The 26,876-nt window shown below is 46.6% G+C and overlaps 2 protein-coding genes across 2 annotated transcripts in view; one reads left to right on the forward strand and one right to left on the reverse strand.

Annotated features, from left to right (window-relative positions):
• LOC138974160 (uncharacterized) overlaps positions 1–26,876 on the forward strand; it is a 318,701-nt gene that overhangs the window by 68,196 nt on the left and 223,629 nt on the right. The window lies entirely within an intron of this gene.
• Positions 1,946–26,588, reverse strand: LOC138974140 (uncharacterized). The gene is made up of 5 exons (XM_070346829.1): positions 26,478–26,588; positions 23,103–23,540; positions 15,886–16,007; positions 13,571–13,832; positions 1,946–2,512 (listed from the first exon to the last, which is right to left on the reverse strand). Exons 1-5 carry the CDS (start codon positions 26,575–26,577, stop codon positions 2,151–2,153), a joined length of 1,284 nt encoding a protein of 427 aa, XP_070202930.1. The 5' UTR covers positions 26,578–26,588; the 3' UTR covers positions 1,946–2,150.

The raw sequence follows: 26,876 nt of genomic DNA on the forward strand, positions 1-26,876 counted from the left end.
GACAAATCACGGCATTGAAATACCGAGTAATAATCTGTTCAATGAATACATCTGATATAAACAGGTTTGCACTAATATAATAGCCACAAAAACAATAGAAAGGCCTAAACAATAACGCCGCTTATAATTGCAGCTTTTATATAGTATAAAAGTTTACTATAAGTAAAAACAAATTAAAACAAGTGTTTTTCTGTTCAAGCCTGTTAAGTTGAATTAACACAGTCCAACACTGATTGCGACATGTATGGTGCCACACCTAACAAGAAGACCACCCGCTCGTATGCCTCACCTTCGTCACACAAAGTATCAACCTGACGCAAATTGACTGCTGATCTACTGCCAAACTTTCAAGCAAATGATAATGTCCTACCAAGGGCGTCACTGTGACCTAACATTATACCAGGGGCGTCACTGCGACCTAACATTATACCAGGGGCGTCACTGTGACCTAACATTACACCAGGGGCGTCACTGTGACCTAACATTATACCAGGGGCGTCACTGTGACCTAACATTATACCAGGGGCGTCACTGTGACCTACCATTACACCAGGAACGTCACTGTGACCTAACATTATACCGGGGGCGTCACTGTGACCTAACATTACACCAGGGGCGTCACTGTGACCTAACATTATACAAGGGGCGTCACTGTGACCTAACATTATACCAGGGGCGTCACTGTGACCTAACATTATACCAGGGGCGTCACTGTGACCTAACATTACACCAGGGGCGCCACTGTGACCTAACATTATACCAGGGGCGTCACTGTGACCTAACATTACACCAGGGGCGTCACTGTGATCTAACATTATACCAGGGGCGTCATTGTGACCTAACATTATACCAGGGGCGTCACTGTGACCTAACATTATACCAGGGGCGTCACTGTGACCTAACATTACACCAGGGGCGTTACTGTGACATAATATTATACCAGGGGCGTCACTGTGACCTAACATTACCCCAGGGGCGTCACTGTGACCTAACATTATACCAGGGGCGTCACTTTGACCTAACATTACACCAGGGGCATCACTGTGACCCAACATTATACCAGGGGCGTCACGTTGACCTAACATTATACCAGGGGTGTCACTGTGACCTAACATTACACCAGGGGCGTCACTGTGACCTAACATTATACCAGGGGCGTCACTGTGACCTAACATTATACCAGGGGCGTCACTGTGACCTAACATTACACCACGGGCGTCACTGTGACCTAACATTATACCAGGGGCGTCACTGTGACCTAACATTATACCAGGGGCGTCACTGTGACCTAAAATTATACCAGGGGCGTTACTGTGACCTAACATTACACCAGGGGCGTCACTGTGACCTAACATTATACCAGGGGCGTCACTGTGACCTAACATTATACCAGGGGCGTCACTGTGACCTAACATTACACCAGGGGCGTCACTGTGACCTACATTACACCAGGGGCGTCACTGTGACCTAACATTACACCAGGGGCGTCACTGTGACCTACCATTACACCAGGGGCGTCACTGTGACCTAACATTACACCAGGGGCGTCACTGTGACCTAACAATATACCAGGGGCGTCACTGTGACCTAACATTATACCAGGGGCGTCACTGTGACCTAACATTACACCAGGGGCTTCACTGTGATCTAACATTATACCAGGGGCGTCAGTGTGACCTAACATTATACCAGGGGCGTCACTGTGACCTAACATTACACCAGGGGCATCACTGTGACCTAACAATATACCAGGGGCGTCACTGTGACCTAACATTATACCAGAAATGCAAATGCTAATACGACGCACCCCCGGTATGTGCAATAAAAATAACAAACAAATGATCTCCCGCTCTAGCTCAAATATCAGTTCACAAAAACGGGATGTTATCAATCAATCCTGCAGGTGTGTGATGTATGTCAGCTCGATCCTATAGTGACCTTGGTATCTTGTGAGGGTAAGCCAGCTGTACATCTTGTCTTGGAATCATCGCATTGTGAAAATCTGTAAATTTAAAGTTTGTAAGTTCTAGATTAAACAACATCAAGGTGATTGTTTCGTTTACAGATGGACAGCCTACAGTAATATGAAGCTTTTGATTGCGCATGTGACTTGATATTAAATGTCAACATAAACCGGAATGGGTTCAGCATTATTCTACATCGGACGAGGCAACACTGGCCGTGTTGGCGTCAGACGCTGCACTGGCCTCGCTGGCATTATCGTCTATAGCGTCGTATGGGTCTTGGCCAGACTGACCGACGAGTGCGGTGTCACCGGTGTTCATGGCGGTCTCGGGGCTGCTCTGTTGACCGCTCGCTTTCCTCTTGCAGTGGAGCGCGACGCCGAGACCGACACCGAGACAGGCAACAGCTCCCGCCACACCAAGACCGATCGCCAGCCAGTTCGTAGCGCTGGTTTGTGATGCATTTTCTTTGTTGGCCTTGACCTCTGTCTCGGTCTTTTCTTTGTTGTCCTTGACCCCTGTCTCGCTCTTGCCGTTCTCCTCGTCGCCTTGGACAGAAAATGACATATTTTTATTTGTATTTGTATAACTGCTCAGATTGTTTCAATTCAATCTTCAGATCTAAACTTCGGTAGTCTACCTTAACACTGACTTAAGAACTAACGCTGGGAAAGAGATTTGAGCAGTTGTGGAAGTGTACCTTAACACCGACATAAGAACCAACTCTGGGAAAGAGACTTTGAGCAGGTATGGAAGTGTACCTTAACACTGACTTAAGAACTAACGCTGGGAAAGAGACTTAGAGCAGTAGTGTGCCTTAACACTGACTTAAGAACCAACGCTGGGAAAAAGACTTAGAGCAGTAGTGGAAGTGTACCATAACACCGACTTAAGAACCAACTCTGGGAAAGAGACTTTGAGCAGTAGTGTGCCTTAACACTGACTTAAGAACCAACGCTGGGAAAGAGACTTTGAGCAGTAGTGTGCCTTAACACTGACTTAAGAACCAACTCTGGGAAAGAGACTTTGAGCAGTAGTGTACCTTAACACCGACTTAAGAACCAACTCTGGGAAAGAGACTTTGAGCAGTAGTGGAAGTGTACCTTAACACCGACTTAAGAACCAACTCTGGGAAAGAGACTTTGAGCAGTAGTGGAAGTGTACCTTAACACCGACATAAGAACCAACTCTGGGAAAGAGACTTTGAGCAGGTATGGAAGTGTACCTTAACACTGACTTAAGAACTAACGCTGGGAAAGAGACTTAGAGCAGTAGTGTGCCTTAACACTGACTTAGAACCTTCTTCTTCTTCTTCTGCGTTCGTGGGCTGAAACTCCCTCGAATTTTACGAGTATGACTGGCCGTTTTTACCCCGCCTTTTGGGCAGCCATACGCCGCTTTCGGAGGAAGCATGCTGGGTATTTTCGTGTTTCTATAGTCCCACCGAACTCTGACATGGATTACAGGATCTTTTCCGTGCGCCCTTGGTTTTGTGCTTGCGTGTACACACGAAGGGGGTTAAGTCACTTGCAGGTCTGCACATAAGTTGACCTGGGAGAACGGAAAAATCTCCACTCTTAACCCACCAGGCGGCAGCGACCGGGATTCGAACTCACGACCTCCCGATTAGGAGGTCGACGTCTTACCACCACGCCACTGCGCCCGTCACTGACTTAGAACCAACGCTGGGAAAGAGACTTTGAGCAGTAGTGTGTCTTGACACTCACTTCAGAACCAACGCTGGGAAAGAGACTTAGAGCAGTAGTGTGCCTTGACACTGACTTTAAGAACTAACGCTGGGAAAGAGACTTTGAGCAGTAGTGTGCCTTAACACTGACTTAAGAACCAACGCTGGCAAACAGATTTTGAGGAGTAGTGTGCCTTGACACTGACTTAAGAACTAACGCTGGGAAAAAGACTGTGAGCAGTTGTGGAAATGTGCCTTAACACTGACTTAACAACCAACGCTGGGAAACAGATTTTGATGAGTAGTGTGCCTTGACACTGACTTAAGAACCAGCACTGAGAGACAGATTTTGAGGAGTAGTGTGCCTTGACACTGACTTAAGGTGTTACGAGTGTGTTCGGGTTGCGGTTCTTGCTCATGTTTATACTCACTGAGTTACTTCCCTTGGATCTGGATCTGGATCTGGATCTGGATAACCCGCCTGGGTTGGTGGTTTGCGGGTGCGAATGCGTATACGCACGGTTCAGTGTGCTTTCGCGAAAGGGTGTGTCATATGCACGGCTAGAACTAAGATACTTCTTGATTTCAGTAAATAGTTTCATTACATGTCAACTAGTTCGTTTTTAAATGATTTTTTAGAGATCGCCAAATGGTATTGTGTGAATAACATCATTCGATCGATTGTACGCACGGCGCCGTGCTTCTAGTAGCTCAGTCCATTCCTTCTTTCCGGTGTGGAAACAGACGTGTTTCTGGCGAAAGAATCGGCGTTTTCAACTCGCCATATCTTCATATTCATTCGGACTAGAACAACGAAATATAAATTTCTTGTAAAAAAAATCCCGAGCCTTGCGACTCTGGTAATCATTTTCTTACGCGAAGCGGCCTTTGGTAGGTACGACAGTTTTAGTCACCCAAGTATATATCTAAAACGCACGTGGACGAGTTTTCAATGGCGTATTTGAAGTCTGTGAATGTTGTGATTACAAATCATTTCGGGGCACCCCTCAGTCTATACGTACAGACAAACAAATTGCATGGAACGAAAGTTGAGAGGCTGGACTGTAAGTTGTTGTTTTGACTTCTACAAATCTCGCAGGTCTTTTATGCAAAACAGACTCAAAATTGCATTGTTCACGCAAGTGTAGATGACGAGACTATCGAAGGAATGGAATACACTTGCCTATACAGATATAATAGACAGACACTGTCTATTTATATCTATGACTTACCCTAGCCCATATGTTAGAATAAAGAACATACTTTGCTCTTTTGAATGATGTATGATTTGGCACTGTACACAGGATTTTAGACCTGCCCCCGAAGTGATTTTTCCATAAACCCGTCAAAAAGCTCACTCTGTTTTGGCCGTAAAAAGCGCCCAAATGAAGTCAATTTCTAACCTGTGTCGTGTGTTCGAAGGAGTACATCTCAGCGATGCCATTGCCTTGCAACCTCAAAGAAATATATTTTGATAACCCGCTAAATGAACGGTTTTTTAGTGTGAAATAAAAGCCGGAGATTTGCTTCGTTTCTTTGCTGCGACACAAAACCAAAACCAACTATAGATCTGCGGTGACATTATGAGTTCGTTTTCGACATTGCAGTGAAGTTGCGTGGATCTTCGACGATTCCCGTTCGGTTTAATGTGGATAGAGCTTTGATTGAATGTAACTGCTTTGAAAAGTTACAACATGAGTCCTTGGGATCGATGTTTTTCGGTAAACTTCTTCGTATCCTTGACTTTACTTTTGACTTGAACAGATCCAGATCGGCTGGGGCTGTTGATCGCCTGCACAGATCTATATGAAGTTGACTCGACACGGCGAACCGCCGAATCCGTGCCCTCTCGTCGGTCCTACCCCCAAATCCCTTACCAGCCTCAGACCCCACCTCACCATTCTAACCTCACTGGCGTACTATGTGTGATTATCCCTTCCTCATGAAAGAGAAAGTGGAGAAAGGGGGAAAATGAAGAAAAAGATGAGAAATATTCATAACAAATTCAGTTTTGGGTCTTTTTCAAATCTGTTTGATGCATTTTTTCTGTGACCATTGTGGCTATGCACTGACACACAAATAAGTGGAGAAAAGGGAGAAATGAAGATTTGTTCTTACTGCACAACAGTCGGGGATTAGTGTTACATGTTTACATGTTTACAGTCAGGGATAGTCAGGGATTGTTGACATGTACATTGTCAAGAGGTCAAAACAAATTTTAAAAGCTGTTGGACACTGCACTAGTGTTGCTCTAATCAAGGCGAGTCTGGAACAATAGGTCCACCCCACCAAAAGTCAACATGGAATTAGTTATGATTTTTTTTGCCTTTTTGCTTGGGTACGGCCAAGTCAAAAAGGTGAGAGGGGTTACAAATAGTCATAACAAGTTCAGTTTGGGGTCTTTTTCAAATCTGTTTGCTGCATCTTTTCTGTGACCATTGTGGCTATGCACTGACAGTCAAAAAGGTGAAGAAGGGAAAAATGAAGATTTTGGGTGTTGTTTTTTTTTTGGACAAATTTTGAAGAAGGGAAAAATGAAGATTTTGGGTGTTGTTTTTTTTGGACACATTTTTTTAAGTCCAAAAAAGATGAGAAATATTCATAACAAATTCAGTTTTGGGTCTTTTTCAAATCTGTTTGATGCATCTTTTCTGTGACCATTGTGGCTATGCACTGACACACAAAAAAGTGGAGAAAGGGGAGAAATGAAGATTTGTTCTTACTGCACAACAGTCAGGGATTAGGGTTACATGTTTACATGTACATTGTCAAGAGGTCAAAACAAATTTTAAAAGCTGTTGAACACTGCACTAGTGTTGCTCTAATCAAGGCGAGTCTGGAACAATAGGTCCACCCCACCAAAAAGTCAACATGGAATTAGTTATGATTTTTTGGCTTGGGTACGGCCAAGTGAACAAGGTAGGAAAGGTTAGAAATAGTCATAACAAGTTCACTTTTGGGTCTTTTTCAAATCTGTTTGCTGCATCTTTTCTGTGACCATTGTGGCTATGCACTGACACTCAAAAAGGTGGAGAAAGGGGAAAAATGAAGATTTTTTTCTTACTACACAACAGTCAGGGATTGTTGACATGTACATTGTCAAGAGGTCAAAACAAATTTTAAAAGCTGTTGGACACTGCACTAGTGTTGCTCTAATCAAGGCGAGTCTGGAACAATAGGTCCACCCCACCAAAAATCAACATGGAATTAGTTATGATTTTTTTTGCCTTTTTGCTTGGGTACGGCCAAGTCAAAAAGGTGAGAGGGGTTACAAATAGTCATAACAAGTTCAGTTTGGGGTCTTTTTCAAATCTGTTTGCTGCATCTTGTCTGTGACCATTGTGGCTATGCAATCAAAGTCAAAAAAGTGCAGAAAGGTGACAAATGAAGATTTTTCCTTCTTTCAAGACAATGTGTGATTTGGCACATTTTGCCTCAGTCTTTATCAAGAGCCTGTCTAACCCACTTTGAAGCTGTTAGAGACTGCAGTAGTGTTCCTTACATCAAGGCGAGTGCACAATGGTGCATTTCGAACCCCCCCCCCCCCTAATGTTCACTTTAATATCAATAAATCAATAGATATTCAGTCACAGTTTAACTAACTCATTCACCCTCATCACTCACTCATCCATCCATCACAACAACATTGTTTGATGCACAAACTGCCTGCCTTCCGCACTGGGAAGCCGCTTCGCTTCGCAACAACAACAACACTGAAAACTCGCCGGGAAATACCCCCACCACACGTGTCACACGTGTGCTTGTTTCTTCCGACTAATATCAATTTTGGAGAAAAAAAAGGACAAAACTGGATGAAAAATTCTACGGCCCCAGCAATCTCATTACTCTGAAAGGGGAACCGGAAGTGGCTGGTCCTCAGGTTTCAAAGTTGACCGATATTCCCACTAAAGTGACCTAGATCCAAAGCCAGCCATCCATTAGAATGTAGGTCCTTGCTCCCACAGTCCAATGCCGCGAATTGTTGTTACAGCCCCTGATTTTTTTATGTACGGAATCCGGTAGTCTTTTTGTTGTTGTTAAATAATTATATTGCCAAACGTTATGACATTTTGAGATAATTGAACAAGTTTCAATACACATTGGCTGAGCACCTGTGTGCTCAAAGGAAATGTCGCTTGTTTTTATCAAAAACTAATTTTCAATGGTCATTCGTGCAAACCGTCACACAAACATGCGTGCCTCTGTGTCTCTGTGAGTATGCGTGTGGCTGCTTTCATAGTTAGGGTGCAGGCGTTTTAATCATTTACCCCACAACAAAAGCCCCCCCCCACACCACCAACCCCCCCCCCACACACCCACACACACACACCCCGATACCTGTCAAATTCCCTCAGAATGCATGAACAATTCCGTTACCTCAGATCATCACCAGGAAAAATTCCTCCGCATCCAAAATATCAGGACTTTAGATATCAGATACCGACTTTATGTAATGCGCTTCAAAATCATATTCGCAAAGACAGAGAGAGAGAGAGAGAGAGAGAGAGAGAGAGAGAGAGAGAGAGAGAGAGAGAGAGAGAGAGAGAGAGAGAGAGAGAGAGAGAGAGAGAGAGAGAGAGAGAGAGAGAGAGAGAGAGCTGGACACGAAGAAGGGAAGCTACAATCGCCCCAGGCCATATATATTATATATACGTGTGTGTGTGTGTGGTGTGCGATTCATAGAAATTTACTGGACAGATCTTCATGAAACTTTGCACACAAATGTTCCGACCCCCAACCCTTCACCCTGATTCAAACTCATGTATCACAAGTCCAGCGCTCCCAAATTATTTCTTTTTATCATTTTTGTCAGTCAAGATGATAATGGGGGTGGGGTTGGTACGGGAATAATTGTGAAGCAGACACTAAGGCAACAACTTATTTTGTTTACAGGTATTGTATATGTATACAGTGAACTTAGCTGTGTTTAAGTTTAGTTATGTTTCTGTCGAGCGAATTTTTTTTAAATACGTTTTTACTACTAAAGGAGTGATAATTTTATGTGTACGCCCTCGAGAAACCTCGATCATTTTCTGAAAATGCACGTTGATAAGTACCGTTTTATGATAAAGTTATACTCTCCATTCATTTATATACACAAACTAATGTTTCATTTATCATTTGTAGAGCTAAATATGTCAGTCGGGATCATGTTAAGAATCGCAGTGTTTTTCGCAAAATCGTACTTGACAACCCCCAGTAAAAAAAATTCTAAAACAAAAGTTAATACGTCAACCTCTTTTTTTCTTTGCACAGATGTGTCCATATTGCTTAGAGGAACCTGTGCACAAAATGTGTAATGTTTCTTTCACGCGATTTGAACACACAAGTAACCCCTTAAGAATCGCAGTGTTTTTCGCAAAATCGTACTTGACAACCCCCGGTAAAAAAATTCTAAAAAAAAAATTAATACGTCGACCCCCTTTTTTCTTTGCACAGATGTGTCCATATTGCTTAGAGGAACCTGTGCACAAAATGTGTAATGTTTCTTTCACGCGAATTTTTTTTAAATACGTTTTTACTACTAAAGGAGTGATAATTTTATGTGTACGCCCTCGATAAACCTCGATCATTTTCTGAAAATGCACGTTGATAAGTACCGTTTTATGATAAAGTTATACTCTCCATTCATTTATATACACAAACTAATGTCTCATTTATTATTTGTAGAGCTAAATATGTCAGTTGGGATCATGTTAAAAATCGCAGTGTTTTTCGCAAAATCGTACTTGACAACCCCCAGTAAAAAAATTCTAAAAAAAAAGTTAATACGTCGACCCCCTTTTTTCTTTGCACAGATGTGTCCATATTGCTTAAAGGAACCTGTGCACAAAATGTGTAATGTTTCTTTCACGCGATTTGAACACACAAGTAACCCCTTAAGAACCAACGCTGGGAAAAAGACTTTGAGCAGTAGTGTGCCTTGACACTGACTTGAGAACCAACGCTGAAAAAAGACTTTGAGCAGTAGTGTGCCTTAACACTGACTTAGGAACCAACGCTAGGGAAAAGACATGTCAGTTGGGCATACCTGCTGCATGCCAGATCACTGCATCCCATATCGTGCTGTTGGAGGGCAAAAGAACAGGCACGTTTAAAGACACCCTAAAAGCGTCCCTGAACGACTTCGACATCCAGGTTGACTCCAGAGAGCAGCTTGCCCAGATCACACCGAATCGGCACAATCTGATTTGCTGTGATGCCCAGAGAGCTAGCGGCTTGCCCAGATCACACCGAATCGGCACAATCTGATTTGCTGTGATGCCCAGAGAGCTATCAGCTTGCCCAGATCACACCGAATCGGCACAATCTGATTTGCTGTGATGCCCAGAGAGCTATCAGCTTGCCCAGATCACACCGAATCGGCACAATCTGATTTGCTGTGATGCCCAGAGAGCTATCAGCTTGCCCAGATCACACCGAATCGGCACAATCTGATTTGCTGTGATGCCCAGAGAGCTGAATACACAACTGCTGTTGCAGAGTAAAAGCGTACACTCCACAAAGCCACAGCTGCCAGTACCCCAATAGCTGAACCTTCCCTTGTACGCCATTCATGCCATAGGGGTTTCCTGGCAAGGATAGACCTCATCAAACACCTCATGATTCATTGAACCAGGCATCCCAGCGTACCTTGAGACTGCAGTCATCTTGAACCACGAAGGACGGACAACACACAGCATGTACTCGCCTTGACTACAGTGTTATGATAAACATGTCAGCCTACCTGGGGCCTGTAAAGTACCGACATGGTGAACCTTTGTCATGTACTCGCCTTGACTACAATGTTATGATAAACATGTCAGCCTACCTGGGGCCTGTACAGTGCCGACATGGTGAACCTTTGTCATGTACTCGCCTTGACTACAATGTTATGATACACATGTCAGCCTACCTGGGGCCTGTACAGTGCCGACATGGTGAACCTTTGTCATGTACTCGCCTTGACTACAATGTTATGATAAACATGTCAGCCTACCTGGGGCCTGTACAGTGCCGACATGGTGAACCTTTGTCATGTACTCGCCTTGACTACAATGTTATGATACACATGTCAGCCTACCTGGGGCCTGTACAGTGCCGACATGGTGAACCTTTGTCATGTACTCGCCTTGACTACAATGTTATGATAAACATGTCAGCCTACCTGGGGCCTGTACAGTGCCGACATGGTGAACCTTTGTCATGTACTCGTCTTGACTACAGTGTTATGATACACATGTCAGCCTACCTGGGGCCTGTACAGTGCCGACATGGTGAACCTTTGTCATGTACTCGTCTTGACTACAATGTTATGATACACATGTCAGCCTACCTGGGGCCTGTAAAGTGCCGACATGGTGAACCTTTGTCATGTACTCGTCTTGACTACAATGTTATGATACACATGTCAGCCTACCTGGGGCCTGTACAGTGCCGACATGGTGAACCTTTGTCATGTACTCGTCTTGACTACAATGTTATGATAAACATGTCAGCCTACCTGGGGCCTGTAAAGTGCCGACATGGTGAACCTTTGTCATGTACTAGCCTTGACTACAGGGTTATGATAAACATGTCAGCCTACCTGGGGCCTGTACAGTGCCGACATGGTGAACCTTTGTCATGTACTCGCCTTGACTACAATGTTATGATACACATGTCAGCCTACCTGGGGCCTGTACAGTGCCGACATGGTGAACCTTTGTCATGTACTCGCCTTGACTACAATGTTATGATAAACATGTCAGCCTACCTGGGGCCTGTAAAGTACCGACATGGTGAACCTTTGTCATGTACTCGCCTTGACTACAATGTTATGATACACATGTCAGCCTACCTGGGGCCTGTAAAGTACCGACATGGTGAACCTTTGTCATGTACTCGCCTTGACTACAATGTTATGATACACATGTCAGCCTACCTGGGGCCTGTACAGTGCCGACATGGTGAACCTTTGTCATGTACTCGCCTTGACTACAATGTTATGATAAACATGTCAGCCTACCTGGGGCCTGTAAAGTGCCGACATGGTGAACCTTTGTCATGTACTCGCCTTGACTACAATGTTATGATAAACATGTCAGCCTACCTGGGGCCTGTAAAGTACCGACATGGTGAACCTTTGTCATGTACTCGCCTTGACTACAGGGTTATGATAAACATGTCAGCCTACCTGGGGCCTGTAAAGTACCGACATGGTGAACCTTTGTCATGTACTCGCCTTGACTACAGGGTTATGATACACATGTCAGCCTACCTGGGGCCTGTAAAGTACCGACATGGTGAACCTTTGTGATGTACTCGCCTTGACTACAGGGTTATGATACACATGTCAGCCTACCTGGGGCCTGTAAAGTACCGACATGGTGAACCTTTGTCATGTACTCGTCTTGACTACAGGGTTATGATACACATGTCAGCCTACCTGGGGCCTGTAAAGTGCCGACATGGTGAACCTCTGTCATGTACTAGCCTTGACTACAGGGTTATGATACACATGTCAGCCTACCTGGGGCCTGTAAAGTGCCGACATGGTGAACCTCTGTCATGTACTCGTCTTGACTACAGTGTTATGATACACATGTCAGCCTACCTGGGGCCTGTAAAGTGCCGACATGGTGAACCTTTGCCTTGTACTCGCCTTGACTACAGGGTTATGATACACATGTCAGCCTACCTGGGGCCTGTAAAGTACCGACATGGTGAACCTTTGCCTTGTACTCGCCTTGACTACAGGGTTATGATACACATGGCAGCCTACCTGGGGCCTGTAAAGTGCCGACATGGTGAACCTTTGTCATGTACTCGTCTTGACTACAGTGTTATGATACACATGTCAGCCTACCTGGGGCCTGTAAAGTGCCGACATGGTGAACCTTTGTCATGTACTCGTCTTGACTACAGTGTTATGATAAACATGTCAGCCTACCTGGGGCCTGTAAAGTGCCGACATGGTGAACCTTTGTCATGTACTCGTCTTGACTACAGGGTTATGATACACATGCCAGCCTACCTGGGGCCTGTAAAGTGCCGACATGGTGAACCTTTGTCATGTACTCGTCTTGACTACAGGGTTATGATAAACATGTCAGCCTACCTGGGGCCTGTACAGTGCCGACATGGTGAACCTTTGTCATGTACTCGCCTTGACTACAGGGTTATGATACACATGCCAGCCTACCTGGGGCCTGTAAAGTGCCAACATGGTGAACCTTTGTCATGTACTCGTCTTGACTACAGGGTTATGATAAACATGTGAGCCTACCTGGGGCCTGTAAAGTGCCGACATGGTGAACCTTTGTCATGTACTCGCCTTGACTACAATGTTATGATAAACATGTCAGCCTACCTGGGGCCTGTAAAGTGCCGACATGGTGAACCTTTGTCATGTACTCGCCTTGACTACAGGGTTATGATAAACATGTCAGCCTACCTGGGGCCTGTAAAGTGCCGACATGGTGAACCTTTGTCATGTACTCGTCTTGACTACAGGGTTATGATACACATGTCAGCCTACCTGGGGCCTGTAAAGTACCGACATGGTGAACCTTTGTCATGTACTCGCCTTTACTACAGGTTTATGATAAACATGTCAGCCTACCTGGGGCCTGTAAAGTGCCGACATGGTGAACCTTTGTCATGTGCTTGCCTTGACTACAATGTTATGATAAACATGTCAGCCTACCTCGGGCCTGTAAAAAGCCGACATCGTGAACCTTTGTCATGTACTCGCCTTGACTACAGGGTTATGATAAACATGTCAGCCTACCTGGGGCCTGTAAAGTGCCGACATGGTGAACCTTTGTCATGTACTCGTCTTGACTACAGGGTTATGATAAACATGTCAGCCTACCTGGGGCCTGTAAAGTGCCGACATGGTGAACCTTTGTCATGTACTCGCCTTGAATACAATGTTATGATAAACATGTCAGCCTACCTGGGGCCTGTAAAGTGCCGAGAGGGTGAACCTTTGCCTTGTCCACGCCTTGGCCAGTCACCCTGCCGTTCACATAACACCGGTACTGTCGTTCAGAGTCCTCAAGGGTCAGCCGTCGTGACAGTGAACTGGAATGATGTTTGTAGCACGGGTCTGTTGATGGCGGTATACGTTGTGTGATGTCCGATGTGGGGTTTCCTATGACGGCGTAGGACTGCCAGTCTGTATCGTTCTTGTCCTTGAATTCCCAGACCCAGTTGTGCTGTGAACGAGAGACAACCTTTAGTGTGTCCCAGACCCTGTTGTGCTGTGAACGAGAGACAACCTTTAGTGTGTCCCAGACCCAGTTGTGCTGTGAACGAGAGACAACCTTTAGTGTGTCCCAGACCCAGTTGTGCTGTGAACGAGAGACAACCTTTAGTGTGTCCCAGACCCAGTTATGCTGTGAACGAGAGACAACCTTTAGTGTGTCCCAGACCCAGTTGTGCTGTGAACGAGAGACAACCTTTAGTGTGTCCCAGACCCAGTTGTGCTGTGAACGAGAGACAACCTTTAGTGTGTCCCAGACCCAGTTGTGCTGTGAACGAGAGACAACCTTTAGTGTGTCCCAGACCCAGTTGTGCTGTGAACGAGAGACAACCTTTAGTGTGTCCCAGACCCAGTTGTGCTGTGAACGAGAGACAACCTTTAGTGTGTCCCAGACCCAGTTGTGCTGTGAACGAGAGACAACCTTTAGTGTGTCCCAGACTCAGTTGTGCTGTGAACGAGAGACAACCTTTAGTGTGTCCCAGACCCAGTTGTGCTGTGAACGAGAGACAACCTTTAGTGTGTCCCAGACCCAGTTGTGCTGTGAACGAGAGACAACCTTTAGTGTGTCCCAGACCCAGTTGTGCTGTGAACGAGAGACAACCTTTAGTGTGTCCCAGACCCAGTTGTGCTGTGAACGAGAGACAACCTTTAGTGTGTCCCAGACCCAGTTGTGCTGTGAACGAGAGACAACCTTTAGTGTGCCCCAGACCCAGTTGTGCTGTGAACGAGAGACAACCTTTAGTGTGCCCCAGACCCAGTTGTGCTGTAAACGAGAGACAACCTTTAGTGTGTCCCAGACCCAGTTGTGCTGTGAACGAGAGACAACCTTTAGTGTGTCCCAGACCCAGTTGTGCTGTGAACGAGAGACAACCTTTAGTGTGCCCCAGACCCAGTTGTGCTGTGAACGAGAGACAACCCTTAGTGTGTCTCACACCACAGAGGTTTGACAAGCGTTACCAGTACATGTTTAAAGGACAGGTTGGAAGATACGGCTAAGCCTTCAACCTTCATGTGCATGTATGAACGTTTTGAAGCAATTTGCCTCTATATCCGGTCTTAAAATGAATTATGAGAAAACCACGGCAGTCTGGATAGGCTCACATAAAAATTGTAATATTAAATTCATGCCGAAACTTATGCTCAGTTGGAACCCTGTAACATTTAAAACTCTTGGCATTGTTTTTTCAGTCAACTTAGATGACATTATACCCCTTAATTATGAAGATAAATTGGTAGAAATTGAGAATTTGTTCAGGTCCTGGTCCAGAAGAAATTTAACCCCCTTTGGAAAAATAACAGTTATTAGGAGTTTGGCGCTGTCTAAGTTAACTCATCTGTGTATGAGTTTACCAGACCCTGATGATAAGTTTTTGTTTGATTTGAATAGGTTATTATTTTCATTTCTATGGGATGGTAAGAAAGATAGAATAAAGAGAACAACAGTATATCAGTCGTTTGAAGAGGGGGGGCTTAAAATGGTGGATTTGAAATGCTTTTTGTCAGCTCTGAAGATATCATGGTTACAGCGAGTCCTTTGTAGTGAAGGAAAAGTAACTAAACTTCTACAAGCTCTGTGTCCACTTGTACATAACATTTACAAGAGAGGAGGTGAGTTTGGAAACATATTGATGCAAAGAGTTCAGAATCCTTTCTGGAGAGATGTTTTCAAACATTATAAGCATTTTGCATGCAAATGTGTCCCCATCTCCTTGGGTGATTTTGCTTCAGAGCGTCTGTATTATAATGTACATAATTATTTGCATTGATAAAAAGGTTATTTTTTAACAGAAATTGGATGGAAAACGGCATTATTACAGTCGGTCACTTGATGAGAGTCGATGGGTTGTCATATAACGATTTTAAATTGAAACATCCAAATTTACATCTGTCTACATAATACATCTCTATACATCTGTCTGCCTATACATATGTCTGCCTATTCATCTGTCTGTCTATGTATCTGTCTCTTCATACATGTGTCTGAAGATCGCAGCTGTCGATCTTACCTGCGACGAGTTGTCGTCTACTCCAACAAACTGGCCACAGGTCATTCTAAGTGTCTGTCCAACAGAGCAACATCCAGTACCTGACGTGATCAGCGGTGTTATTGTGATGGGCCCTGGGCTCCCTGCACACATTACACACAGGACGGGGTTACAACAGGGTCATGGAGATTGGCCCTGTGTTCACTGCACACATTACACACAGGGCGGGGTTACAACAGGGTCATGGTGATGGGCCCTGGGCTCCCTGCACACATTACACACAGGACGGGGTTACAACAGGGTCATAGTGATGGGCCCTGGGTTCACTGCACACATTACACACAGGACAGGGTTACAACAGGGTCATAGTGATGGGCCCTGGGCTCCCTGTACACATTACACACATGACGGGGTTACAACAGGGTCATGGTGATGGGCCCTGGGTTCACTGCACACATTACACACAGGAAGGGGTTACAACAGGGTCATGGTGATGGGCCCTGGGCTCCCTGCACACATTACACACAGGACGGGGTTACAACAGGGTCATAGTGATGGGCCCTGGGTTCACTGCACACATTCCACACAGGACGGGGTTACAACAGGGTCATGGTGATGGGCCCTGGGTTCACTGCACATATTACACACAGGACGGGGTTACAACAGGGTCATAGTGATGGGCCCTGGGTTCACTACACACACTACACACAGGACGGGGTTACAACAGGGTCATGGTGATGGGCCCTGGGTTCACTGCACACATTACACACAGGACGGGGTTACAACAGGGTCATGGTTATGGGCCCTGGGTTCACTGCACACATTACACACAGGACAGGGTCACAACAGGGTCATGGTGATGGGCCCTGGGCTCCCTGCACACATTACACACAGGACGGGGTTACAACAGGGTCATGGTGATGGGTCCTGGGTTCACTGCACACATTACACACATGACGGGGTTACAACAGGGTCATAGTGATGGGCCCTGGGCTCCCTGCACACATTACACACAGGACGGGGTTACAACAGGGTCATGGTGATGGGCCCTGGGTTCACTGTACACATTACACACAGGACGGGGTTACAACAGGGTCAATACGTCATAGTGATGGGCCCTGGGTTCACTGCACACATTACACACATGACAGGGTTACAACAGGGTCATGGTGATGGGCCCTGGGTTCACTGTACACATTACACACAGGACGGGGTTACAACAGGGTCATAGTGATGGGCCCTGGGTTCACTGCACACATTACACACAGGACGGGGTTACAACAGGGTCATGGTGATGGGCCCTGGGTTCACTGCACACATTACACACAGGACAGGGTCACAACAGGGTCATGGTGATGGGCCCTGGGCTCCCTGCACACATTACACACAGGACGGGGTTACAACAGGGTCATGGTGATGGGCCCTGGGTTCACTGCACACATTACACACAGGACGGGGTTACAACAGGGTCATAGTGATGGGCCCTGGGCTCCCTGCACACATTACACACAGGACGGGGTTACAACAGGGTCATGGTGATGGGCCCTGGGTTCACTGTACACATTACACACAGGACGGGGTTACAACAGGGTCAATACGTCATAGTGATGGGCCCTGGGTTCACTGCACACATTACACACAGGACAGGGTAACAACAGGGTCATGGTGATGGGCCCTGGGTTCACTGTACACATTACACACAGAACGGGGTTACAACAGGGTCATAGTGATGGGCCCTGGGTTCACTGCACACATTACACACAGGACAGGGTTACAACAGGGTCATGGTGCTGGGCCCTGGGTTCACTGCACACATTACCTACAGGACGGGGTTACAACAGGGTCATTGAAATTGGCCCTGGGTTCACTGTACACATTACTCACAGGACGGGGTTACAACAGGGTTGTGGTGATGGGTCCTGGGTTCACTGTACACATTACACACATGACGGGGTTACAACAGGGTCATAGTGATGGGCCCTGGGTTCACTGCACACATTACACACAGGACGGGGTTACAACAGGGTCATGGTGATGGGCCCTGGGTTCACTGCACACATTACACACAGGACTGGGTTACAACAGGGTCATGGTGATGGGCCCTGGTTTCACTGCGCACATTACACACTGGACGGGGTTACAACAGGGTCATGGAGATTGCCCCTGGGTTCACTGCACACATTACACACAGGACGCGGTTACAACAGGGTCATTGAAATTGGCCCTGGGTTCACTGCACACATTACTCACAGGACGGGGTTACAACAGGGTCATGGAGATGGGCCCTGGGTTCACTTCACACATTACACACATGGCGGGGTTACAACAGGGTCATGGAGATGGGCCCTGGGTTCACTGCGCACATTACACACAGGACGGGGTTACAACAGGGTCATAGTGATGGGCCCTGGGTTCACTGTACACATTACACACATGACGGGGTTACAACAGGGTCATAGTGATGGGCCCTGGGTTCACTGCACACATTACACACAGGATGGGGTTACAACAGGGTCATGGTGATGGGCCCTGGGTTCACTGCACACATTACACACAGGACGGGGTTACAACAGGGTAATTGAAATTGGCCCTGGGTTCTCTGCGCACATTACACACAGGACGGGGTTACAACAGGGTCATGGAGATTCCCCTTGGGTTCACTGCACACATTACACACAGGACGGGGTTACAACAGGGTCATGGATATTGGCCCTGGGTTCACTGCACACATTACACACAGGACTGGGTTACAACAGGGTCATGGAGATTGGCCCTGGGTTCACTGCACACATTACACACAGGACGGGGTTACAACAGGGTCATGGTGATGGGCCCTGGGTTCACGGTACACATTACACACACGACGGGGTTACAACAGGGTCATGGAGATGGGCCCTGGGTTCACTGCACACATTACACACAGGACGGGGTTACAACAGGGTCATGGATATTGGCCCTGGGTTCACTGCACACATTACACACAGGACTGGGTTACAACAGGGTCATGGAGATTGGCCCTGGGTTCACTGCACACATTACACACAGGACGGGGTTACAACAGGGTCATGGTGATGGGCCCTGGGTTCACTGCACACATTGCACACAGGACGGGGTTACAACAGGGTCATGGTGATGGGCCCTGGGTTCACTGCACACATTGCACACAGGACGGGGTTACAACAGGGTCATGGTGATGGGCCCTGGGTTCACTGTACACATTACACACATGACGGGGTTACAACAGGGTCATAGTGATGGGCCCTGGGCTCCCTGCACACATTACACACAGGACGGGGTTACAACAGGGTCATGGTGATGGGCCCTGGGTTCACTGTACACATTACACACAGGACGGGGTTACAACAGGGTCAATACGTCATAGTGATGGGCCCTGGGTTCACTGCACACATTACACACAGGACAGGGTTACAACAGGGTCATGGTGATGGGCCCTGGGTTCACTGTACACATTACACACAGGACGGGGTTACAACAGGGTCATAGTGATGGGCCCTGGGTTCACTGCACACATTACACACAGGACGGGGTTACAACAGGGTCATGGTGATGGGCCCTGGGTTCACTGTACACATTACACACAGGACAGGGTCACAACAGGGTCATGGTGATGGGCCCTGGGCTCCCTGCACACATTACACACAGGACGGGGTTACAACAGGGTCATGGTGATGGGCCCTGGGTTCACTGTACACATTACACACAGGACGGGGTTACAACAGGGTCATAGTGATGGGCCCTGGGCTCCCTGCACACATTACACACAGGACGGGGTTACAACAGGGTCATGGTGATGGGCACTGGGTTCACTGTACACATTACACACAGGACGGGGTTACAACAGGGTCAATACGTCATAGTGATGGGCCCTGGGTTCACTGCACACATTACACACAGGACAGGGTTACAACAGGGTCATGGTGATGGGCCCTGGGTTCACTGTACACATTACACACAGAACGGGGTTACAACAGGGTCATAGTGATGGGCCCTGGGTTCACTGCACACATTACACACAGGACAGGGTTACAACAGGGTCATGGTGCTGGGCCCTGGGTTCACTGCACACATTACCTACAGGACGGGGTTACAACAGGGTCATTGAAATTGGCCCTGGGTTCACTGCACACATTACTCACAGGACGGGGTTACAACAGGGTTGTGGTGATGGGTCCTGGGTTCACTGCACACATTACACACATGACGGGGTTACAACAGGGTCATGGTGATGGGCCCTGGGTTCACTGCACACATTACACACAGGACGGGGTTACAACAGGGTCATGGTGATGGGCCCTGGGTTCACTGCACACATTACACACAGGACTGGGTTACAACAGGGTCATGGTGATGGGCCCTGATTTCACTGCGCACATTACACACTGGACGGGGTTACAACAGGGTCATGGAGATTGCCCCTGGGTTCACTGCACACATTACACACAGGACGCGGTTACAACAGGGTCATGGATATTGGCCCTGGGTTCACTGCACACATTACACACAGGACTGGGTTACAACAGGGTCATGGAGATGGGCCCTGGGTTCACTTCACACATTACACACATGGCGGGGTTACAACAGGGTCATGGAGATGGGCCCTGGGTTCACTGCGCACATTACACACAGGACGGGGTTACAACAGGGTCATAGTGATGGGCCCTGGGTTCACTGTACACATTACACACATGACGGGGTTACAACAGGGTCATAGTGATGGGCCCTGGGTTCACTGCACACATTATACACAGGACAGGGTTACAACAGGGTCATGGTGATGGGCCCTGGGTTCACTGCACACATTACACACAGGACGGGGTTACAACAGGGTAATTGAAATTGGCCCTGGGTTCACTGCGCACATTACACACAGGACGGGGTTACAACAGGGTCATGGAGATTCCCCTTGGGTTCACTGCACACATTACACACAGGACGGGGTTACAACAGGGTCATGGATATGGGCCCTGGGTTCACTGCACACATTACACACAGGACTGGGTTACAACAGGGTCATGGAGATTGGCCCTGGGTTCACTGCACACATTACACACAGGACGGGGTTACAACAGGGTCATGGTGATGGGCCCTGGGTTCACTGTACACATTACACACACGACGGGGTTACAACAGGGTCATGGTGATGGGCCCTGGGTTCACTGCACACATTAAACACAGGACAGGGTTACAACAGGGTCATGGATATTGGCCCTGGGTTCACTGCACACATTACACACAGGACTGGGTTACAACAGGGTCATGGAGATTGGCCCTGGGTTCACTGCACACATTACACACAGGACGGGGTTACAACAGGGTCATGGTGATGGGCCCTGGGTTCACTGTACACATTACACACATGACGGGGTTACAACAGGGTCATGGTGATGGGCCCTGGGTTCACTGCACACATTAAACACAGGACAGGGTTACAACAGGGTCATGGTGATGGGCCCTGGGTTCACTGCACACATTACACACAGGACGGGGTTACACCAGGGTCGTGGTGATGGGTCCTGGGTTCACTGCACACATTACACACAGGACGGGGTTACAACAGGGTCATAGTGATGGGCCCTGGGTTCACTGCACACATTACACACAGCACGGGGTTACAACAGGGTCATGGTGATGGGTCATGGGTTCACTGCACACATTACACACAGGACGGGGTTACAACAGGGTCATGGTGAATGGCACTGGGTTCACTGCACACATTACACACAGGACGGGGTTACACCAGGGTCATAGTGATGGGCCCTGGGTTCACTGCACACATTACACACATGACGGGGTTACAACAGGGTCATGGTGATGGGCCCTGGGTTCACTGCACACATTACACACAGGACGGGGTTACAACAGGGTCATGGTGAATGGCACTGGGTTCAATCTGTCGGCCTGGACGTCAAACATCACTGAAAAAGAGTCATCACAGAGACTACATATGCAAGAAGTCTTGGTTAGAGTTCGGCCTTGGTCGATAAAAATGAAACTGAAGACTTAATGCTATATGCTCCCCTCTAACCAACAACAAAAGCTGGTCTTACACTAAGCCACCAAACATCTGATTGTTCCATTGTTTAAATAAAATACAAAAAACAGTAACCAGGTTGGGTACTTTTATTTATCAATATTTCGGCAGATAAACTGCCTTCCTGAATGAAAGCATGGAATGACGGCACATGATCTACAGTGCAATAAATTGTGATGATGATTAATGACGTCATATTTTCCATTTTTTATATGCATTTTATTAAATGGTTTGTAACTTTTCATGTTTAGTTCAAGTCGTCTGCAACATATGTGCTTTTTCTCACGCTTTACTTCTTTTCCCCTACAATAACAAACGTGTGCAAGATTGTATGTTAAGGCCAAGATACACGATCGGTTTCGCCCCTACGTTTGAGACCGACCACCCGAAACTGACCACAAACCGACCGTGTGGCATCCGAACCGTACGTCTCACACGCTTGACAGCATCCGCCTTGTCCCGTCCGTTCGAAATACAGCTGGATCTATTCCGAACGGATGGCAAGCATCCTCCGGCCAATGAGCGCACGTCTTTCAGTCGACACCCACTTTGCAAATGGCGGTCAGTTCAGCATCAAAACTTGCCGATTCGGAATCAAAATATCTCATCAACCTGAATCTTGGCGACGATTTGGAATCTATGGAACCATGGAAGTAAAAATTATAAAAACCAGCAACATCGAGACCTGTTCCTGCTGTCTATGCAGCAGACGTCAAATGTGGGACCTTCACCTCGTACGTCTCAGGAGCATGGTGTGGCAAGCGTTCCGTTCCTCTGAGACGATCAGGTCTGAGCCGTCCGCCTCAAACGTACGTGCGAAACCGATCGTGTAGCTTGGGCCTTTACACGCTTTGGGGCATGGCAAGAACGGAATCAAACTCGCACTCGTTCCTCCAAAAGACCAAAAATGCACACATGGCTTTCATTCCTCCCGCTGTTACTCGTTTTTTCTGTTCACAAATTCCTCTGTTGAAGCTGTGACACATGAAATGCTATTCAGACTTGGTCGTGTGACAGACGCGTTCTCCCACACTCGAATAGCTGATACCTATTCGGCCTAACGGCTTCGTTAGACGATCAACGTAATCTCGTGTGGAAGAAAACGTCCGTTACACGACCAAGTCTGAATAGCCGGTATCATGAGAAATGATTGGCACAAGTAAAGGTATGATAGAAAACCACTCACCTTGAACTGTAAAATTTATCTGACTCTCATATCTCTTGGTATTAAAGCTGACATCCTGTGTTTTAGCATTACAGTAGTACGTCCCGGCATCACCACAGCCTACTCTGTTCAGGGTCAGTGTCACGGACTTCTGGGCCTGACTCTGACCGAGACCGCCAGTCACACTGGCTCCTTGAGGTGCCCTGGGTGGCAAACCTGCCTGTCCCCCGTTTGCTAAGCATGATGCTCCTGCTATCGTAACAGGGTCAGCATTGGGATTGGCGTGCAGCACTCGCTGAATGTTTAATAACACCACATTTTCTCCTGATCCAATGGTAGATGCCTTACATTCAAAAATAAATTGTTCTCCATCATCGTCAGACACATTGGGAGTCAAGGTCAGCTGTGGTGGACTTGGGGTGGTTCTGATCGAGGTGGGGCCGGCAATTTGACAATCACCTGCAATCATACACACCGAGAGGGACATGTTGAGTTAGTGATACAAGCCTTTGATACAGCTGCCAATGCACGGATTATTAACACACACGTACGTGTGTAAACTAATTGCTATCGCTTGATTAACAAAGCAAGAAAACTGAAGGGTTCAAAGATAAAGCAACTGACCCACTGTTCAAGGATGAGGGGAAAAAAGAGTATGATTTTGCTAATCTTGTCAATGAATGAGGTAACACACACGTCACAGCAAAGTTATTTTCTTACCAACACTGTGTCACGTGATGGACCTGCACGCGCTGCAGAGAACTGTGGCCGATCTTTCACTATCTTGCTCCTGTGGGCCTTCAGTGACTGTAGCTTGATGATGATAATTAGTTGTAACGTCCTCTTAGAACCATTTGGCCTATCGTGGGACAGGTAGAGTTAATGTGCTTTATGTGGGGACAAGACACTGGACAAACATGCAAACAGAGAACACATATGATCGTGTTATATATCTGGAAGTCTGTTGTTGCGATATTTCAAAATGGGGATGGAAGTAATGATTGTGTACGCGGAATATGGTTGGACTGGAGCGGTTTTGTAGGCTTATTTGTTTTTTATGTATGTAGAATATGTTTATATTTGTGGCTGAATAAGTTATTAAAAAAAAACAATTTTAAATTTAAAAAAATCTTAATTTAGCCAAAGGAAAATATTGAAATAACTTGCTAAAATAATATATCAGAATCATCAATGGGGAACTTAAGTTCAGGTAGGAGGGCATTATGTGCTTAAGCCTTGTTTGATCAATTGAGTATAGCTATGCTTTGTGTTTTAGGCGCTTTAGTTGTTGGGCGTGGGAGGGGAGGGGGGGGGGGGGGGGTCGGTGGGAGAGAGGATTGAGGGGTGGGAAGGAGGAAAGGGGATGAGGTTTTCAGAACAGATGTCCTATTTCGGCCTTATATATTGAGTGACACAGGGTGTATGCTGGCTTCCATTGAAGCGTGCAATGTTTATCTAAAACCTCATGGGGTTTCAGTTTGTGTTCGTTGACAAGGGTGTGTAGGTTGCGGAAATCTTGTTGGAGTGATTGGCAGCGGTCAAAGAGGTGTAAAATAGATAGCAACTGTCCACATTCACAGAAACGGGGAAAGAACTTGTAAGCGCATCCATCCGTGTGAATTCTGCGAAGTATTTTAAGGAGGGGGGTGGGGAGTGTAGGCCTGTTTTGTTTTGTTTGTCGGGGCAGAATAAGCCAACCATGGGCATCAATTGCCTTCTGTTTTTAGTTCTGTGTCCCAGTTACACCAGGCAACTTTGGCCATTTTGTGTTTTGCTTCCGTCTTTGTTAATTTTAGGTCATGAAATGCTGCTTGATCTGTGACAGCCTCTTTTGCTGCTCAGTCAGCCATATCATTGCCTCTGATCCCTGTGTGTGAGGGGATGTACATAAGGGTCAGTTCTGTCCCAGAGGCAATGATCTGGTGACAGAGGAACAATGTTTCCGTCTGAAGCTCTTCCGACTGGAGCTTCTATTGTTTATATCCGACCGACAAGAAAAGTGCATGCATAGTGCATTATATGTTGGCATCTCGTACTCCTTCCTCCGGCGTGCTACTCGTGCGTCGCTCAAAACAAATAACGACAAAAACAAAACTGGGCCGGAGCGCTATGTAAATTATGAGCAGTTCTTCCAAACCCTATACAAAAAAATGTGACTCTACCAGCCTGTTTCCGCACATTGATCCAGATGTTTTGGTTTTGCCATATCGTCGTTGCAGTTCCGGAGCAAACGATCCAGACTTCTTCGAAAGTGTACCGTTTCCTTTTAAGGCACAGCTCTAAAAATAGTCGCAAACAGATCCACGGCAATTCAAAAATGGAATTCAAAGAAAGAATACCCCCAATAAGCTTATTAACGCGACGTGTGTTCTGCCCCTTTTTTTCAAGGAAGAATTTTTTTTTCAGAGTGTTTTGAAAGAGCAAAATCTCCTTCTGCAGGCTTCCTTTTCTTTTCATATTCAGCTGCTTTACCGCAATGTATGACGATGCTTTTCTCAACAGTCAAACGATCAGGGATTACGAAAGCTGATTTGAAGAATGGAACATTTCGCGTACCAATTCAGTCTTGTGTTGACATGACGCAGCAAGACAGTGACGAAATAAATTGACGACATTGTAAGGAGATGTGACCCAAGTTTGGTCAGCTCAGACTGGCATGATCTTAGGATACACTGTTATTCGTTGTTTTTAACGACTCCTTTCAGGTTTGGTTTTCCAAAAGTACCCTATGACACGACTCAAGTGGCAAGGAACATACCCTGAAATTCCCGTCTCGTTCGGTGTAGCCGTTTCGAAGCCTTTCGTTATCATTCACACACACACACACACACACACACACACACACACACACACACACACACACACACACACACACACACACACACACACACACACACAGAAACCAGGTTTATAGGTAAGACTAGCTGTACCTGTGTTTTTCTAAAACCTTTACAATAATTTCGCACAAACAGACAATCACTTGCACAGACAATCACTCGCACACACACACACACACACACACACACACACACACACACACACACACACACACACTCAAACCCACACATACACACACACACACACACACACACACATTCGCGCATGCACGCACGCACAGAAAATCAGTCGCATACACACACACACACACACACACACACACACACACACACACACACACACACACACACACATACACGCACGCTCACACACAAACACACGCACGAACAAGCATGCACCCCCCCCCCCCCGCCTGCACAAACGCAAACACTTACACAAACACTCGCTCCAGATATGCAGAGCTCAGTTCGGTAATCCTCCCTGAAACACGGCAGCATATGGACACAGGCATAAGAACGTCAGCGTAAGTTTGGAAGTACAGACAATATAAATGCTTACCCGTTTGCAGCAAGCACAGCAGGGCTGTCAACAAGACATGAGAAATGTGCGGTGACATTGTTTTCCAGATAACACTGTTTTTGTAGAACCTGTAGGACATCCTGTACGTATAACGTCATCAACTTCAGCTTTTACGTCATACGTTTGCCAAGTTGTACACGTCGCGCTAGCCAAGACGACATGTAGTTCGATTCTGGAGAGCGATCGTGATAAAGACGAATGCGTTGGTTTCTGTATAATGTCTGTTCCGTTTCAGCATAGTAAAATAACATGACTAGTTCTAGGGTAGGCCTAGGCTATGCAATATCGGATTAACATGCGCTGTTTTCATGAAATGAGTGAGTGTTGGTGGATCTATTCGCACTGAAGAGAAGAAGACATGCGGCTATGGGTAGGACG

Source organism: Littorina saxatilis, linkage group LG8 (genome assembly GCF_037325665.1).
Source record: "Littorina saxatilis isolate snail1 linkage group LG8, US_GU_Lsax_2.0, whole genome shotgun sequence".
Taxonomy (NCBI): Eukaryota; Metazoa; Mollusca; class Gastropoda; order Littorinimorpha; family Littorinidae; genus Littorina; species Littorina saxatilis.

Bases quoted from the DNA above. Each gene is read 5' to 3' on its own strand.
- LOC138974140 (XM_070346829.1), bottom strand. From the start codon at position 26,577: ATGTCCTACAGGTTCTACAAAAACAGTGTTATCTGGAAAACAATGTCA. The intron at 16,008-23,102 runs GTGAGTGGTTTT...TAATGTGTGCAG, and splicing joins GATAAATTTTACAGTTCAAG to GGAGCCCAGGGCCCATCACA. The intron at 13,833-15,885 runs GTAAGATCGACA...TCTCGTTCACAG, and splicing joins TAGACGACAACTCGTCGCAG to CACAACTGGGTCTGGGAATT.